General features: G+C 34.0%; 1 protein-coding gene across 2 annotated transcripts in view; it reads left to right on the forward strand.

Annotated features, from left to right (window-relative positions):
* Positions 1-19,231, forward strand: part of LOC130895161 (dynein axonemal heavy chain 6) — a 75,119-nt gene that overhangs the window by 16,460 nt on the left and 39,428 nt on the right. For both annotated transcript variants that reach the window (XM_057802334.1, XM_057802333.1), the window contains exons 12-28: positions 186-360; positions 2,229-2,610; positions 4,205-4,333; positions 4,397-4,654; positions 4,793-5,002; positions 5,765-5,977; positions 7,493-7,639; positions 7,969-8,352; positions 8,412-8,666; positions 10,011-10,147; positions 11,451-11,641; positions 12,267-12,528; positions 12,970-13,115; positions 13,270-13,541; positions 14,761-14,973; positions 15,708-15,893; positions 17,049-17,245. In XM_057802334.1, coding sequence (XP_057658317.1) covers positions 186-360; positions 2,229-2,610; positions 4,205-4,333; positions 4,397-4,654; positions 4,793-5,002; positions 5,765-5,977; positions 7,493-7,639; positions 7,969-8,352; positions 8,412-8,666; positions 10,011-10,147; positions 11,451-11,641; positions 12,267-12,528; positions 12,970-13,115; positions 13,270-13,541; positions 14,761-14,973; positions 15,708-15,893; positions 17,049-17,245 — 3,757 coding nt within the window. The remainder of the gene's footprint in view (positions 1-185; positions 361-2,228; positions 2,611-4,204; positions 4,334-4,396; positions 4,655-4,792; positions 5,003-5,764; positions 5,978-7,492; positions 7,640-7,968; positions 8,353-8,411; positions 8,667-10,010; positions 10,148-11,450; positions 11,642-12,266; positions 12,529-12,969; positions 13,116-13,269; positions 13,542-14,760; positions 14,974-15,707; positions 15,894-17,048; positions 17,246-19,231) is intronic.

The following is a 19,231-nucleotide window of genomic DNA, read 5'->3' on the forward strand; positions in this document are numbered from 1 at the left end:
TTTCATCGCCTTAACAAAATTTTTAATTAGTACTAATTTAATGTGCAATGGTGGAAGCAAGAACTTGAGATGGCTCTGCAATATATAAATATTTCAAATTGTTCCGTCCAAGGTTTAAAAATCTTCCTGAAGATCGTGCATTTTCAAAATAATGGTTTCTAAATATTGTTTTGACATAATTGCAGATTTGGAAACGTTTAGAAATTTGTGCACGAGATATTATAGAGAAATAGCGACTATCGAAAGTATAAAACCGTCTCAGGAGATGGGTGTTCTCTTTATTCAATTGGAAGGTTTCAACGAAACCTGTCTTCCCGTATCTACGCAACTGTTGGGTTATTTGGAACGAACAATACCATGGTAAGTAATCGTACTCTAGACTCTCGAGAGACGCTTCCTAGATGCTTTCGGTACAAATATTGGCGACTGTTAGCCATTAACAATCTCGATTTAAGAAGTTAATACAACAAGAATGTCAAAATGGTGGTGGATTACACCGTCCTTAATCACGCACACGCGTTTCCTCGTGGTGAGTCTGTTTGGGTATAAGGACTAGAGACTAGAGGCTATGGAAACCTACCAAACACCTTGATCTGAAGATCTAATGTAGTCTGAATCCTTTCTGGATCCATTACTTTCAAGAAATACCAGCCAAGATGTCGCAGCCTTTTGTTTTTTATACCATAATATACTTACTGCCAAACTGACCATGGAAAAATGGTCCACATGATGGGAGGAAAAGGAATTGTGATGAAGCATGGTGTAAAGTACAAATTTTGGGAGCGCAGGTCGTTTGTCTACCTCAGCTTTAATCTCTTGGAGGTTCTTGTGATGAGATAATCCTGGAGCATAATGGTACATTTGGAGCAAATATTCTTTGAATATGTTCTTTGGACAATAATTTTTAACTGATCTAGGTTATGGTTTTCTTCCACGGTTGCTTAAGATATGGCGGAATTGCACTGTAGACGTCTGCGCAGATCTCGCACTACACACACACACACACCTTTATTATGATGAGGCAGAGAACTTTTTCAAATCAATTGTGATAGGAGATGAAACGTGACAACAAAACATCAATATTATTACAATCTGCTAAAGCAGCACAAATTCTTGACAACTGTCGTTTAAAAATGACTTTTTCGATGAAAGTACCATTTCACCTTTTTCCAAAATTGAAGACGAGGCTAGAAGGACAGCGCTGCCTAATCAATGACTTTAAAACTTCAATACCCATTTTAATTAATTGCCTGCAAATTTTGTCAACTGGTAAATGTCAGAATTTTCTTGGAGATTATGTTGAAAATCAGCTTGTAGTCTACAAAATTGTTGGTAATAAATTATTAGAATCTCGGAGGTTGAAAAAAAACGGACCATGTATATTTTGGAGATCGAAAGTAAACTGTGTGCTTAAACATTGTAATGTACTAATCAAATATTTTGGATACTCCTTCGTTCACATATTGTGGTTCAGTAGTTACTTCTTTTTTAACTATAACGTTCGAGTTTCTATAAAATCCCGGTATCTATTCTAAATTATTCTACAACTGAAGTTTGAAATCAAAATAAATTTAGTAAAGTTGATGTGATACTATTCTGATACTTTATATTTCTAATATCTTTTTAACTTTGCTATTTATATATGGTGCCCACAAAATTCCAGTCAAATTTTATAATTTCCTTTCATTTTCAGCAAATTTTGAATGTTTATTACCTTGTGAATTCGTATTTTCTGTTACGAGTAGAGAACGAGTAGGTAGAGCAGATTTGAATAAAAAGGAACTTTATATTTTTTCAAAATATAACCATAAGGGATTTTTTTTCTATTATATACGTTCTGCTTCACGATTAAGTACAAAATGCTAATCTACAAGGAAATGAGTGTACAAAATTTGCTTGAAATAGAATGAAATTATGAAAGTTAATTGGAATTTTGTGAGCAATATATATAAAAGACTTAGATATTCAAAATATCTTACCAGCGAATATAAATAATATCAAGTTGATAAATTTACTTTGATTTCACACTTCAGTTGCAGTTAGAGCACGTTTTAGAATAGATTTTATTGAATTTTTCGAATACAAATTAATTTCTTCAGAAAATTGAGGATTATGGTTAAAATTGAAGTGACTACACATAACGTAAACAGATATTCAAAATACTTGAGGAGAAACGTGAAAAAGTTGATGGCATGTTACAACATTTTAATTAATAAAATCTTTTTAAGGATCGGCAAAACAAAAGTTGACGAAATGATTGAAGAAGCGAACGAAATTGAAGCTTTTCTAGCTAAAGAGCCGGTTTTGACGGCAGATTATGTGAAATACTTGGACTACATAGAAGAATCAAATCAACGAATTGATAAAATGGAAGAAACGTTAGATTATTGCAAAGAATTGTATGATATTATCGAGGAGTTCCATATTGATGTGGCCATCGAGGAAATCAATGCTTATTACAATTTGAGCGTTGCTCTTGGTACTTTGAGGAACGTTGTCGATAGAAAAATGGAAGATAGCGCTAGATTGATAAAATTATTTAGCGATAATTTGAATAAAGATATCAGCGCGTTGATTTCTCAAGTTGGAAATATTAAAGACGAATGTATGGTAAGAAGTATAAGTCTTTTATTTAGTAGAATAATAATAGATTTAAAAAAAATACCGGAAGAAATGAAATTGCTTCGCTTCAATTTATAATTAATTCATTTTCTGTATCAGTGATTGCCGCGAATTCTATTTATGTCCTCTATTGATTGAAAACGGGTGATTATTTTGAGTTTGAGAGTTTAGAAACAAGATTTTTCGACTGGATTTGGATAAAAATACGTATATAGGAGTTTCGTACGTTGTTACTGTTAGATTTTTTGGATGATTTCATTGAAAAATGGTTCTAGGATGGTATAACACGTAAAATACTTGATTACAGATTGTTTTTAAATGATCAGATGTAATTTGTAGCCAAATAGATTGAGTGATGTTGTATTTAGGTTCTTTCCATATCAAGAATTCATTAATTTAAAGACTCATTAATACATATGAATAACAAGTGTTAACTGAAACGTTCCCGACTTCAATCTGCGGATGTCACCACTAGTAAGTTGGGAAACGTAACAGGGTGTTGGGCGTAACAAACTTTCAACAACCTTGTGAATTGCACCAATAACAAAGTGCAATTAAAGACCAAATTTAGAATCACAAATATAAGTGATGCTATACAGGGTGTTCCACGACGAGCTAAGCTGGCAAAATACTTATAGTAAAATCATGAAAATTTCTAAGTTTGGATTTTCGGATACGATCTTTTTAACTAAAATATTTTCAAAGATGGCCCAATTCCGGTTATATTAAATAGGATACCTTGTATATTAATACATTTTAGAAATCTACGTGAAATTTCAGTATACTATTGTCTAGAAACTTTTTTAGAAAAATGCATACTTTTGAAGTTATTAATTTTTTTGTAAAAAATTGTACCGTTGCAGACCCTTATAAATTATTTTTTTACGAAGATACCCTTAAAGATATGAAAATGGTTTCCATTCGATTGCTTTTAGCAAGGTCAGACGTATTTGAATCTATACGGAAAAAAGTTTTATTTTATACAGGGTGTGTATGAATAGTGTTCAAAGTTTAACTTCATAATTATAAAATTTCTTTATTTTTTTTAAATAGAACCACCCAATTTTTTCTATTTTAATGCATTCAGGGATAAAATATAAGGCAAGTTCATGTGTACTTTTCTATACCTAAACCTTACCGTTATCCAGATATTGAATGTTTTCTGTAAATTTTTAGTGATGCGGGTGTGGTCTAAATACATACTTTTTATACACACCATGTATGAAATAAAATTTTTTTCAGCATAGATTCAAATACGTCTGACCTTGCTAAAAGCAACCGAATAGAAACTATTTTCATATCTTTATGGGTATCTTCGTAAAAAAATAATTTATAAGGGTCAAATTTTTTACAAAAAAATTAATAACTCGAAAAGTATGCATTTTTCGAAAAAAGTTTATAGAGAAGTATGCTAAAATTTTACGTAGATTTCAAAAATGTTCTAATATACAGGGTGGTCCATTTAAAATAACCAAGTTATAGTAAAAATTAGATTTACTAGAACAAAGTATAACAAGCTTTTTATAATGCCAATTTGAATCGGCGATTTCTAGTAATTATACGTGTTAATTATGATTTTTAGCAACCGTGGCTTTATGACATCAATTCAAAATTTGCAGAAGTCATGGATTTTTTGTCAGAATTATTCGACAAGTTGATTGACGCCCAAAAACGCGCCAACGAATTCAAAGAATATCAAAAACAATTTAGGGTAAGACAAATATTTATTTTTTCTTGCTCTAATCATCTTCCTTAATTATATTTTTTGTTCAAGCTGGAAGTAACAAGATTTGATATTCTCGACGAAGTGATGAACGACGTGAAACTCCGAATTCTGTTATGGGAAAGCGTGGATTCTTGGGCGAAGACTGTCGACGAATGGTACCATGCCGTTTTCGATACACTCAACGTCGATGATATGAATGCGTTCATCGCTAAGAATATGAAATATATTGCGCAGTTAGAAAAAGGATTGCCTCCTAATTTAATTGTACCTAAATTCAGGGACGAAGTCGAGCTCATGAAAGACAAGGTAAAGGCCATCCCGAAAACGCTTAAACCACTTGAAAACACTTGAAAATTTTCCACGGCTACACTGTTTTGTTTACAGACAAGTGAACTAGTTAGAAGCATGTTTTTTTTTAATTTCGTGAATTTTCTATATTTCCAGCTCCCCGTAGTTTGTTATTTAAGAAATCCCGCAATGAAAAATCGACACTGGCTGAAAGTTGAAAATCAACTTAACCACAAATTTAAACCAGATGAAGTGATGACTCTAGCGCTATTAGAAAATCTGGGAGTTTTCAATTACCCAACTGAATTGATGGAAATATCAGGACAAGCTAGCAGTGAAGCTGGATTAGAAGCTTTATTGAAGAAGGTAAATTTATTATGTAATTTCCGTACCTCATAGCGCAGTGGAGGCGCGTTCAAATGGAAAAAAAAGAAACAATTACATTGCTTCTTGTTAGTTGTTAAACGATAACTAAAATTGAGGGGAAAATTCGAAATTCTGGACATTCTAAAATATCGGAATACTTCTCGAATAAAGGCATGTCTCAACGGTCAAAATCATCAATCACTTTCATTGATTCGATGAAATTATGCGTAAGTAGATGAAGCGCAATCTGTTTCAAAATAATATACTTAGATTAAAAATCTTCCTTATCTACTTAATAGTATCTTCCAGCATTTTTTTCATTATACAGGGTCGTTCAAAACGTTCGAATGCACCGCTGCAGTTCAAGGATCAATAATAATGCGCCGAAAAACTTTCGAGTACGTTTTAGAAACAAAGGTTAGTTTAAAAATGCGGCAGCAGCTAAATACTTTTATGACTCTCTCGGCCGTTCGATAGGGAGGAACTTGAACGTTCCACAAGCTTAAATCTTATTGTTAATTTTCGATTAATCTATGCGTTTTTAGACATGTGATTGTTCGGTAATTTCTAATAGATTTTTTTTCGCTTAATGCATGCGAACCTTTTTGAAAGACCCTGTATAACTTGATACGGTTAAATATTGAATAAAAAATTAAACAGGGAACGTCTTTTTCGTTGCTAACCCCAATTCGCTCGTAATTTTTTAAAATTATTTACTATGAAGCAGAAGAATTGAATTTTATATTTTTTATTTGTTGTTAGGTAGAAGAAGCATGGAAAACACTCGAATTTCCGGTTATACAACACAAAGATTCCAAGGACGTCTACATATTTGGTTCTCTTGAAGAAGTTCAAGCAGCTTTAGACGAAAGTAACATCAACATGGCTACTATAGTCAGTTCCAAACATGTTGGTCCAATCAAACCGAGGGTAGATGAATGGAGCAAAAATTTAGACTTATTCTCAAGAACTCTGGTAATATTTTTGACGTCTTATCTTTAAAAAGTTGTACTTTCCAAAATTGTCACAACTTTCAGTCACTCTACATTTGTGCAGAGGTAGACGAAATCCTTCATAAAGTAACAACGATAGACTGTTAGTTAAGCAGTATTCCTCTCCTCTTCTGCTTTGGTACTCTCTGGGAACTACCTTACATATCATCCTGTTTATCACTTATCACTTATCACTTACAATCTCGGTTCATTACATTTTGTTTGAGAATTTGGATGATGTACATCATTTGGAGCATCTCCGATCATTTCTGAAACTTCTCGTTTGAAGTGCTTCCATTTTAGTTAATGCAAACCTTTCCTATCGGTAGTAATATTGTCCTGTATTAGCTTATAGCCCATCTCTTCACTCACGTTCCCAGTCAAGGTAGTAGTAACAGTATATCAATTGGGATGATTCAGTTTCTCATGGTTTTCGCAACTCTATCAACTGCTCCAACTTTTTTGGCCAACTTAACAAAGGTGCCAATTTTTGGTCAAAGATGAGTCCTTTGTAGATTTGGTTATTTCTGTTTCTCCAAGTTTGGGGTCTCTTTTATTCCCTTAGCTCGATGTAATTCATACGATGCATATTGTCTGAGGTTTCTAAGCATACCAAAGAATGTGAGTGTGAGTAGACTGCAAACTGTATTTCATTTAATAATTCATTGGTTGTTCTATCTTTTATTTATAAAAGTTTATTTGTAATTATAATTAAGTTTTTAAAAATTCAAATTCGCGCATTCGCATTGTCGCAGTCAGTAGGATTAGCACGGGTTTCGAAAGTGAACAGTTTCGCATTGTGTCGGATGTGAAATTCGGGACCTTGAAGTTTCTACACCTTAAGTGGGTATTACGAACTTATAAATTCTCGAACTTGTGGCAACAGGAGCAGGTAATCACGAAAAAAGGACCAGGAAAGCAGAGCGCTCGAGTTGGCGAACAATCTGTAAGTGACTAGTAATATTAGTAGAGTAGGTAATCGTTCTGAGTTAACAGATTGGTCTAGATTGAAAGAATGTTTTGTCGAAGGACTCAAGATATCATTTAGGAATGAACCATTGATGAACTTTGAAAGTCGAATTCAATTATTAATAATATCGCGCAGAAAATTAGTAATAATCCTAACTAACGCGGAGAAATTGTGCCAAATAAACCATTATGATAAAACTGCGCTTTTATGGCAGGTTGTAGAGGTACCTTAAGAAATAAATTGCACCTCAAAAATCAGGCCTCACTGGAAGTTTCGATGGCCTATCGGAATTAATTTGAAAAATTATACGGCAATTTAAATGACAATAGCATCGCAGCGATTTCTAGAATTAATAGTAATAATCGACAATCCTACTGACTGCGCCAATAATATATTGAAATTTTGGATTTTTAAAAACAAAATTATAAGAATGAAATATTAATAGAAATATAGTTTTTAAGCAGTCATCTTACGGCAAATGCAGAAAAGTCCATTTCAAAAAAAATCAAATCGCATGTTTGTTTTTAGGACGAATGGATGATGTGCCAACAAAGTTGGGTATATTTAGAAGTCATATTTTCTGCCCCAGATATTCAGAGGCAATTACCGAACGAGGCTAAGCTCTTCACAATCGTGGATAAATCTTGGAAGGAGATAATGAGGAGAACTGCGAAAGTAAGTTATAAATAAGGAAATCCAAATATTCAAATGGAAAACACAAAATATGCACATAAATATGCAAATCATTCAGTCAAAATATGCACAAAAACGTTAAAAATTGTTATAGATCAATTTTTTGATTCACTTTGAAATAAACAGACATATTTTTTTACATAGGTATTAATCTAAATTTAGTTACATATAAGCCCACTATTCCGAGCCGAATTGCAAAAATTACTGTTTCCTGTTGTAAATTTTTCCCCTAAATACTAACAAAATTACCAATTTGAATCCATCAGTTAAATTTCTGATAATTAATTGATAAAATTCATTCGAAATTGTAGATGCCTTTGGCGATGGAATCGGGACTATACCCGGGTACCTTGGAGGCATTCCAACGTAATAACGCTTTGTTAGAACAAATAATGAAATGTTTGGAATCGTATTTGGAAACTAAGCGCGTAGCTTTCCCGAGGTTCTACTTTTTATCCAACGACGAGCTTTTAGATATTCTGGCACAAACGAGAAATCCTCACGCCGTACAACCGCATTTGAGAAAATGCTTCGACGCAATAGCCAAATTGGAATTCGGCGTAAAAGTACCAGACGAAATCGAAGAAAATGCCGACAAGAAGAAAGATGAACCCGTAGAAGTCGTTCTGACCACCGATATTATTGCTATGATCAGTCCCGAAGGAGAAAGGGTGGTTTTAGGAAAAGGCTTAAAAGTAAATAAAAAACACTTATCTAATTTATTTGTCCAATTAAAAGGGTTAAATTTTCGTAGGCGCGTGGTAACGTAGAAGATTGGTTAGGAAAAGTTGAAGAATCTATGGTATTGTCGTTGAAGAGGTTGATGAAAGCGTCTTTGGTGCACTACCATAACCATCCTAGAACTGAATGGGTGTTAGCTCACGCCAATCAAATCATTTTGACTGTATCTCAAATCATGTGGGCTAAAGGAGTACACGATATTTTTGACGCACCCGCTTCGGTTAATAAAATTAAGAAAATGGAACAGTACGAGACCAAATGTATACACGTGAGTTTTTTAATTATGTTACACTTCTCTCTTCATAACTACTCCAATATAGCCGTTTTGACATCGTCGCTTTTGTCGTGGGACTCTTCCATCGGAAGTGGAAAAATTTGTCGAAGCAACTGGGCGCTAGAACTGTAGATAAGATGATTGAGTTAATCTGAACCAAATGATCCGATCAGCTCTTGGATTAGATTAGTATTTGGACGTCGAAAATGACACATTCTGTCAGTATGCCACGACACACAATAAGTAGGCGAATTTATTGTGTCTTCCATGGTGCAGAAAATTCATCAGCAGCACCCCTTTCCTGTTCCAAAACGCGCTGAACATATTTTTGGATAGCAATATTGTTTACACTTGACCCTTCTGGACTATTTTTTTGATTCCGGTGGCACGTACCCCATCAGTGTTTAATCACCTGTTACTATCTGGCTTAAAGTCTCATCGTACCGCGAAAGCCGATACAATACACTTCCGAAATGCTTAGTTTTGTGAAAAAATGTTAGCATTTTAATAACGTGATCATTATTTCCATTGCCTTTGATGATCTGACGCAATTTTGTGCCAAACGCTTTGGGAAACTTGAAAATATATTCAGATAAAGACAAAATCGTAAAGCGCCGGTTCTCCTGGATGTTTTGCTCAATTTTTTCCAACAAATCTTCAGTTATGATCATTAAACTACAAACGGGAGGTTTCATATTGAATATTATTCTGTGAAGTAACAGTCTTCAAACTTAATTGAAGGCTCCCGTCATAATACAGGAACAGTAGATAGAGCTTATGCTGCCTTGCATCCGGTGTCTCATTACAACTCACACAGCACACATGAGGAGCTCAATATTTGCATCTTGGTCACTAAATTTGCATCTCAAATGCAGCAAATAAAAGAGCACGACCACGCAAAGTTTTGTTCTATTCTGGGAAACCACAACTGAGCGAGCTAATGATCAGCATTAAGCAATCATGCCACCCATCTTGCAGATAGAAGAACGAGGGCGTGGATTTTATCAATCATTTCTGGACTCTGGACGTTTAGCATCATCCATCTTTGAATTGGCATTCTTAAAAGCCTGCAGCTACATATAAATCATTCCATAGGACATAGTATTATATTTTCGACACTTTCCACGGTTTCTTTGATTGTTTCTCTTCCAAATAATATCTAATTAACATTCATTCATGTGTGAGAATGAGTATTATAACTAAGCTATCAATCAGATTCACGTCAAACTTTGACAGATGACAAATGACAAATAACAATATGAACACCCGTAACGAAAGCTGAATTATTCCGAGAAATTTCCAGTGTTGTCAAATAAATAAATTGATATCATGTTATAGGATTTGAATAATTTAGCCGTCCTAGTTAGACAGGATTTACCTTCAGTTACAAGAAAAATTCTTGTCGCATTGATCACCATTGACGTACACGCCAGGGATACCATAAGTAATATAGTATCAAGTAAAATTACTAACAGGTGAGGATACCACATTAATATCATTTATTGAAACATACATACCGTATGATAAACGCGTCTTCAGACACCGAAGATAACTGCCTTATAACTTTTTACATTACATTGGTGCATGAGGGTTATCTGAAAACTTGTCGACCTGATGAAACTTTCTTTTTACTCAAATGTGGACATTTCAATCTATGACTATTCCAAAAAACGGTCGCCATTTCTTTTCCGACCGATGAAACTATGTATGCTTTTTTTGGAATAGATTTGCCTTTCGTAATCCACTGTTTTGACTGTTTTCTTCATTTCAGGAGGGTAGCGGTGGATACGGGTTTCATCCATCATCTTCTTCCAAATAATATACCGTTCGAAGGCTATTGATAAAACCAAAACAGAAATAAATTCCTCGATTTTGGAACAATGTCTTAATATCTATATAAATATATTCGGTTTTAGACACTTTAGACTATTCCTCGGAAAGTAAGACCGTGAAACATAGAATAAATTCATCGACCTAAGCAGGAATAACCTCACAGGGCTTACGAGGAAACACTGTCAGTTAAATGAACACTTTGATATTAAAGAACGGTAACTGCAGATTCAATCCAAATGCACCAAATGGATGTTCAGTGAAAAAATGAGCTCCTCAAAGCCGTCTGCAATTATAGCGAGCCCTGGGACTGTACACAGAGTTGTATCAAATTTGTCCAGCCTAGGTCTAACAAAAGGGAGACGCGGAATATGCAAAACCTCATTAGTTTGAGTCAGTCTACACATAACGAGAAAAAATGATCAACTGATGATTTAGTGGAAAGGTACCAGTGCCCGGTACTGGACAAAGAGCTGTAGGCTATTTGTCTAAAGTAGTTCTAGCAAAATGGAGACACAAACGATCATTCAGGTTGACTGGCACGTACAACCTCTTTATATCTCAGCCTAAGCCAGTCTATACATGATGAAAAAACACCAACAACAGTAGATTTGGCTCTGGCTCTGGTACTGGACGAAGAGCTGTAGCATATTTATTCAAAGTAACTCGGATTACTACACTGGGACTTAACTAAACGGATAAACGTCTGTCAAGAGCCCGGTCTGGGTGTTTTTCTGACATTCTAAAGCGTGTCTAACGAGTTGATTTGGATAACTTCACCGATTTACTTTATTTCGGTTTTCGACAACATGTCAGCCTAATGGAAAATAATACTTTTAAAAATAAAATCACGGCTCACCATTTCATAATTCCATTTACCATTTAATCCGTTCTGAACCTTTAAGTAATCCTTCTAACGTTTAAATTTTTTTCTTTCGCTTTTTTTAGTATGAGTTTCGAATGGCTGAAAGTTTTGAGATATTATTGGGATGAAGTTATAGACGATTGCGTAGCTAGAATGTCCAGCGCCTACTACATTTACGGTTACGAATATTTAGGGGCGGCTGGTGTATTAGTTATCACACCCTTGACCGATAAATGTTATCTTTGTTTGATGGGAGCGTTGCAGCTAGATTTAGGTAAGTTGGTTCCAAAATAATCACTTTATTTTCAGTATAGGCAATCAATTTCGACACAAGAGTGATTTTCCAGAGGTTGAAAACACAAAATGTCTACTTTCAATACGACATAATCGACTGGGCTAAAGTCTGGACTTCTGCGGGGCTTTTTGATATTCTTTCTAAGTAAAATTATCTTTTTATTCACATTGAGCGCTCAGCTTCGACGATTTTAATGAAAACAAAGATTTGTTATGTCTTCAGCCTACCTTTAGACTATACATAGTCCAAATTCTTCATTTATTTCATCAATTGAACGGTTTTGAATGGATGCAGATGCATTTTGATAAACTGACACTTCTTTGTTTGTTTCCTGGTTCTAAATGTTCAAAATTTTATGCAGTCACTACTGAATCATCGTACGTTAAAAGCGAGATGCGTCCTGGAGTACTGTTCCTTTGGGCTAAGGCCATTGTTCTACCAAAACAAAGTGTTTTCTACGTTCAATGAACAATGTCATCAAATAGAAGCTAGGATATTTTTACTCTACTAATTTTTCATAGTTCAATCGAATATTTGGTACTCTTTTTGGTCACACTGTACTTTGATATGATATGATGTAATTGAAATATATATTTGTTTTTAGGAGGGGCTCCTGCAGGTCCGGCGGGAACTGGTAAAACTGAAACAACTAAAGATTTAGCGAAAGCTCTGGCGATACAATGCGTCGTTTTCAATTGCTCGGAAGGCTTAGATTACAAAATGATGGGTAGATTCTTTTCGGGATTGGCGCAATCGGGAGCTTGGTGTTGTTTCGACGAATTCAACAGAATCGATATAGAAGTTTTATCAGTAATAGCTCAACAATTGATAACTATAAGAAACGCTAAAGCTGCCAAAGCGCAAAGGTAAGAAATAATACGTCTTCTTCTTGTACCATAATCGGGCGTAGGCGACGCCTTCCACCAGGTGGCACATCAACCTTCTTATTTTTATTTGTTGTTTGTATTGGAAATTTGTTTGGTTCGTGTTTTTAGTAGTTATCGAACTCTTTAGGAAATAAGATCCCGTACGTACCTTCACCAAAATTAACCGGCCTAAACATCTAGCAATTTCGATAATATAATCATAAACAGTACCATATGGGATGAAGACAAATTATAGGCGATAATTTTCAAAGGAATGCTAGACGCTTCGAACCCGGAACCCAGGTTTGAGCCCGAGCTGGCTTAGTTTCCACTTAGAACACCATCTCCAAGACTCCAAGATAATGCGGCAAAATAGCCAAATTTATTCAACGTATTGTTGTTATAACAAAAATCGATTAAAATGTTTGCTACAAATTTTAGATTCATGTTCGAAGGAAGAGAAATTAAATTAGTACAAAAATGTGCTGCTTTTATCACTATGAATCCAGGATATGCCGGTAGAACTGAATTACCTGACAATTTGAAAGCGCTATTTAGGCCAATATCCATGATGGTACCAGATTATGGTAAGTAAACGATCAGTTATTTATTTTTCTTTAATCGTTGAAAGAATTTTATTTTCCGTACTAAATTTTCACGTTAAATTTGACATTTTTCTGATCGTATAAACAAAGACGTTTCAAAAGTTTAGTTTCAATGATTGAAGCATTTTTCTTTCAGCTCTAATAGCGGAAGTCATTCTCTATTCGGAAGGTTTCGAATCTTCGAAAAATCTTTCGCAAAAAATGGTACAGATGTATAAGTTATGTAGCGAACAGCTTTCTCAACAAGATCACTACGATTTCGGTATGCGAGCCGTTAAAAGCGTTCTAGTAATGGCTGGTTCTTTAAAACGATCCGCGCCCGATAGAGAAGAAAATGTCGTTCTAATATGTGCCCTAAGAGACAGCAATTTGCCGAAATTTTTATCAGACGACGCCATTTTGTTCACTGTAAGTCTAATATCTACGAATCGATCAATTAATGAGTCGTTTATAATCCACTGAATCTATTAATCAATGCCACTAACCTATAAATTTAGTATGTAATCGATGGATCAATATTACAATCAATTAATTAATACTTTTTATCAGCGCATCATCCAATTAAGTAATAATTCAATTTAATCAATAATTTTCTTGATTAAATCAATTTAATCATTGAAAGTAGTCACCTAATTAGTTGAAGCAATTAATAAAATTATTAATACCATACTTCAAACGATATAACAAAAAATCAATTAATCACCTATTCAAATTAACCAACAAAAGTGAATCAATCGCATCAAAATAATTGATTGATCAAATTAAACAATCAATTACTTAGTATATTAGTGATTCACTTAATTAATTATCTAATTAGTAAATCATTTAATTGACTGAATCAATTAATCAAATGTCAATGCATCAGATAGACGAAATACCACCAAATCAATTGGTTAATTGAATCAATTGATTATTCAAATTAATCAGTGAATCTATGGAATCAAAACAATTAGTTCCTAAACAATCAATTAATTAATATTTAATATTAATATTCAACCAGTCTGATTAATGAATTTTTAATTGACTGCACAATCGAATCATCAAATCATAATTAATTAATTATCCAAATTGATCAGTGAATTGATCGAAATAAAATAGTTGGTTCATCGAGCTCAACAATCAATTAATTACCAATTAATGACTCAATAAATGAATCAGTTAATTGACCGAATAAATTAATTAGAACATCAATACATCTAATCGAATGTATCAGTGAAACAATTAAGAGTTAATGATTAATCAATTAAATAATAAAGCAATTAATCAAATAACCTAATTTATTAATGATTGAATCAATTTATGAATCGATGGATTCAATTCATTAATTAATCAGTTATATCCAGCAATTAATTAATAGAGTGAAATAATTAAATGCCAATGATTAATCAATGGAATAATGAAGCAATTATTGAATCAATGATTCGATTAACGAATGAATTAATCAATACATCATAATTTGATTCAAACAATCTATCAATAAGTCAACGAAGTATTGAATCAATTAGTTATTCAATCAAACAATGCATTAATCAAAGTATTATTTGAAGAACTAATTATTTAATAAATAAATTAAATCATCATTGAATCGAAATATTATTTGTTAGCATAAATGATCCCATATTTTTAGGGTATATTGGGTGATCTGTTTCCTGGTGTAGATTTGCCTGTTCCGGATTATGGTGTTTTCCAAAATACCATAATAGAAGTAATGGTGGAGCATAATCTTCAACCTGAACATTGTATGATACACAAAGTTATACAACTTTATGAAACGATGATCGTACGTTGGGGTGTCATGTTGGTGGGACCTACTGGTGGAGGAAAAACTGAAATTCTCAATGTAAGTACAAGAGGAAGGGGTCTACGCGCAAAACTGTGGCGCGAACCAGATAAGGACCTGTCGAAATGACGGAAGATGGTGTAATGTGTGTGTGTGTTTTTTTTTGTGTTTAGATTAATGAGGTGCAGGGGGGAACCTTCAAAAGGTACTCGCCTGGATGAACCTTCTACCTGCCAGGCGAGTTATGTGGGATTCTTACCGCACTAAACCTTCCCTAACACCTCTAACCCTGCTCCTGGAACGGTGGTTCCCCGGCGGCACTCTTTGTAAATACTACTTCGCCGGGGCGTTACTGCTAATCTTCGTACGTGGTGCGGAGGTCCTTGATGATGGTCTCCGCGTACTCCGCTACCTTGTTCCATGCTGCTTGGCTCATCAGCTATATTTTCTGGACTGTTGGTGTGGTCCAGGTTCCTCTCTAGTTCCTCCCGTGTCTCCTTCATAAGAGGGGCACTGGAAGAACACGTGCTCCGCATCCTCGGTCGCATCGCCGCAATGATGACAGTTTGGGGAGTCACTTCTCTTGAATCTGTGCAGGTGTGCCCGGAAGCACCCATGTCCAGTCAAGAGCTGGGTGATGTAGTACCCGACTTCCCCGTGCTGGCGATTGACCCATTTGATGATATCTGGAAGTATTGAATAACTCAAAAACAAACCATTTCGTGCAATATCATTTTTCCCGTATATTTTTAAAATTGGTTACAAAAAAATACAAATGAATTTCATGTTTCAAGACTCTAAATAGGACTTTGACCAAAATGCACGAATACGGCATACCAGGACAACAGTTTCGTCCTGTGCGAACCTACAAAATGAATCCAAAAGCTGTGACTGCTGGTGAACTCTACGGCGAAGTGAATCAATTTACTTTGGAATGGAAAGACGGTTTGATGGGTATTATGATGAGAACAGCAGTCGGTGTAAGTACATTTTATATCAATTATATGAAAATTTGATTATTTTCGAACCCCTTAAATGACATTTTTAATTATAAATTCTTCAAATATATGCAAATCAAAGTTTATTCAAAAACCAAATCAGAAGCTGTTCTAATGATGTATACGAAGTAGTTTTAGAAAGAGGTTACGCTTGTGGAATTTGGGATTTGATAATAATAATAGTCGTACACAGTAATAAGCTAGTCGAAACTATCTTCTAATACGCTACATCTCTCTTCGTTCGTTTCTTCGGCCATGAGAGTTGTGATTCAGTGGTCTGTATTTCCTTTTTTTAATATCTCCTCCTATATTCCTCGATCTTGTTTATTTTCAGTAAAGGCCATCAATTTCGACAGAGAGTTACTTTCCAGAGGTTGACAACACAAAATGTCTACTTTCAATACGAAATAATCGAGTGAGTGAAGGTCTGGACTTGTTGGAGGCTTGTTGAGGTTCTTTCTAAGTAAAATTACCTCTTCATCCACATTGAGCGCTCGACATCGTCGATTTTCATGAAAGCAAAAATTAATTATGCCTTTCTAAGTAAAATCTTCTCCATTTTCAGTATAGGCACTCAATTTCGACAGACGAGTGACTTTCCAGAGGTTGACAACACATGTATAATCTTCGATTGTCACTTCTAACCAGATGCTTTGTTCAATTTAAGTCAAATAAGTAAAAACCCTACTTTCAATACGAAATAATCGAGTGAGTGAAGGTCTGGACTTGTTGGAGGCTTGTTGAGGTTCTTTCTAAGTAAAATTATCTATTTATTCACATTGAGCGCTCGACTTCGTCGATCTTCATGAAAGCAAAGATTCTCGATTTCCAGCTCAATTAAACGATACGTGAAGGTGCTACTCTGTAACTTGTTTGATTTGGTCATATGATCTCATAGGCGATTGGCCTCTACTGTGTATATTGTCATCTTGACTTTGATCCACGTATCCAAAATATTTCTTCATGCATAATGATGATAGTCTCTTGGTTACATTCAACTCGTCCACTATCGACTGATCAGCTCTGTTAGCAGTCCAGGGAATTTTAAACTATCTCATGTAGCTTTTCCATATTAGTACATAAGTTTCAGCATCGCACTTCCTAATGTACACTCGAGTTGAAACTTTATGTTTTCAGTTTACAACCGAAGAACATCAATGGATTATCTGTGACGGACCTGTAGATGCTGTGTGGATAGAAAATTTGAATACCGTGCTGGACGACAACAAGATGTTGTGCCTCGCTAATTCTGAAAGAATCAAATTAACACAGTGGGTTCATATGGTTTTTGAAGTACAAGATCTAGCGCAGGCGTCTCCGGCTACAGTCAGCAGGTAAATAAATTCCACCAAATCGATTTTTACTATGACATCATAACCAAACAAATACGAATTTAATTAAAACATTAAGATGTTGTTAGAGACAATTGTAAACTTTTTTTGTCGGTGTAATTCGTGCATTAAATTATGTTCAGTTGGTAATAACGGAAATGGTTCCAATTTTCTCAACGTTTATACCAAAATTCGACTTATTAGCCGTTTCTTTACAAGTTTATTTATAGTAGACTTTGTATAGCTACTTTGTGGAAACAAGACTTCAAAAAAGCAATTTGTGGACAAAATTATAGACGGGAAAATCTTTCTTCTACAATATTATACTTTGAAAATTCTTTCTGGCATCACGAGAATGGCTTTGTTTAAAATTGGGACTTGGGAAAGCAATTTTTTGATGAATTGCCCTGTTTGTTGTATCAATAACAATTAATTTTAATACAATTCTACTTAACGTCATGAGCTCTTAAAATTTATTTCGGTATATCAGAAAAATTTGAGTAATAAAATAAAATTTAAAAAGAATGCACGTAGCATTAATCAACTTGTTTGTTAATATGTACATATCTAATGGCTGTTAATGCCAAGGATAGAAGTATAATCCGTTGACCGATTTCCATGTTTTGGCTATCATCAGAACAAAGTAATATCTTGTCGTAAAAAAAATTATTTTTGGGGAATTTTTTTGTGTTTATCCTGTATTAATGCCATTTCGTAACCGATGCTTGCACAAAGTACAAAGCTTACCGTCAGTTTGGGTTCTTATAAACAACCCAAAACAATTTTCGACTCTTTTATAACCTCCAGACGGAGATTCTCCTCAGTAAGTGGTATTGGGCCTCAGTTAAAGTATATAATAACTGGTACTCAATGAGGTGAAGAATTAATATTAAATTGGACGCCATCAGCTTTGTAAGAAACGATTTAATCATTAAAATAAAAAGGTGGAAAAACTGGAATCACCTTATGAATTAAATTAATAATAAAAATTAAACAATCTAAAACTATCCCTGGACACGATTATCCAAATTAATATTTATTGTTAAGAAAAATAAAAAAAGTCTAAGCAAAAAAGAAATTTTTTGAAAAATAAATAATAAATTCGCATTAACTGCGTGTCCAAAAGAGCACATCAAACAAAAACAGTTATAAATTAAAAACAACTCAGATTTATTATGCATATTAAACACAAATATGGAAATCCGGGATGGTTGCACCCTTTAACTAGATTCCCAGATCTTGGAGTCAATTGGATCCTTTTTGTTGAAACTCCCAACCTGGCAACTGTAGAACTGCGGGAGAAAAATAAAGATATAAAAAACTCAATTTATATTTCTTAAAATATTGTTCTGTTTCCCAAATAAATAGAAAATACGAATTTATATAAATACAGGTGGAAATTACGAAAGAAAGAACGAGTAGGTAGAACAGATTTGAATAAAAAGGAGCTTATGTTCTAAGATCTAAAAAACTCAATTCATATTTCTTAAAATATTGTTCTGTTTCCCAAATAAATAGAAAATACGAATTTATATAAATACAGGTGGAAATTACGAAAGAAAGAACGAGTAGGTAGAACAGATTTGAATAAAAAGGAGCTTATGCTCAAAGATAAGAAAAATTGAATTTATATTTTTCAAAATATTGTTGTGTTCCCCAAATAAATAAAAAATACGAATTTATATGACCACAGGTGGAAATTACGAAAGAAAGAACGAGTAGGTAGAGCAGATTTGAATAAAAAGGAGCTTATGTTCTAAGATATAAGAAAACTGAATTTATATTTTTTTAAATATTGTTCTGTTCCCCAAATTAATAAAAAATACGAATTTATATGACCACAGGTGGAAATTACGAAAGAAAGAACGAGTAGGTAGAGCAGATTTGAATAAAAAGGAGCTTATGTTCTAAGATATAAGAAAACTGAATTTATATTTTTTTAAATATTGTTCTGTTCCCCAAATTAATAAAAAATACGAATTTATATGA

This window comes from Diorhabda carinulata, chromosome 6, assembly GCF_026250575.1.
Source record: "Diorhabda carinulata isolate Delta chromosome 6, icDioCari1.1, whole genome shotgun sequence".
Taxonomy (NCBI): domain Eukaryota; kingdom Metazoa; phylum Arthropoda; class Insecta; order Coleoptera; family Chrysomelidae; genus Diorhabda; species Diorhabda carinulata.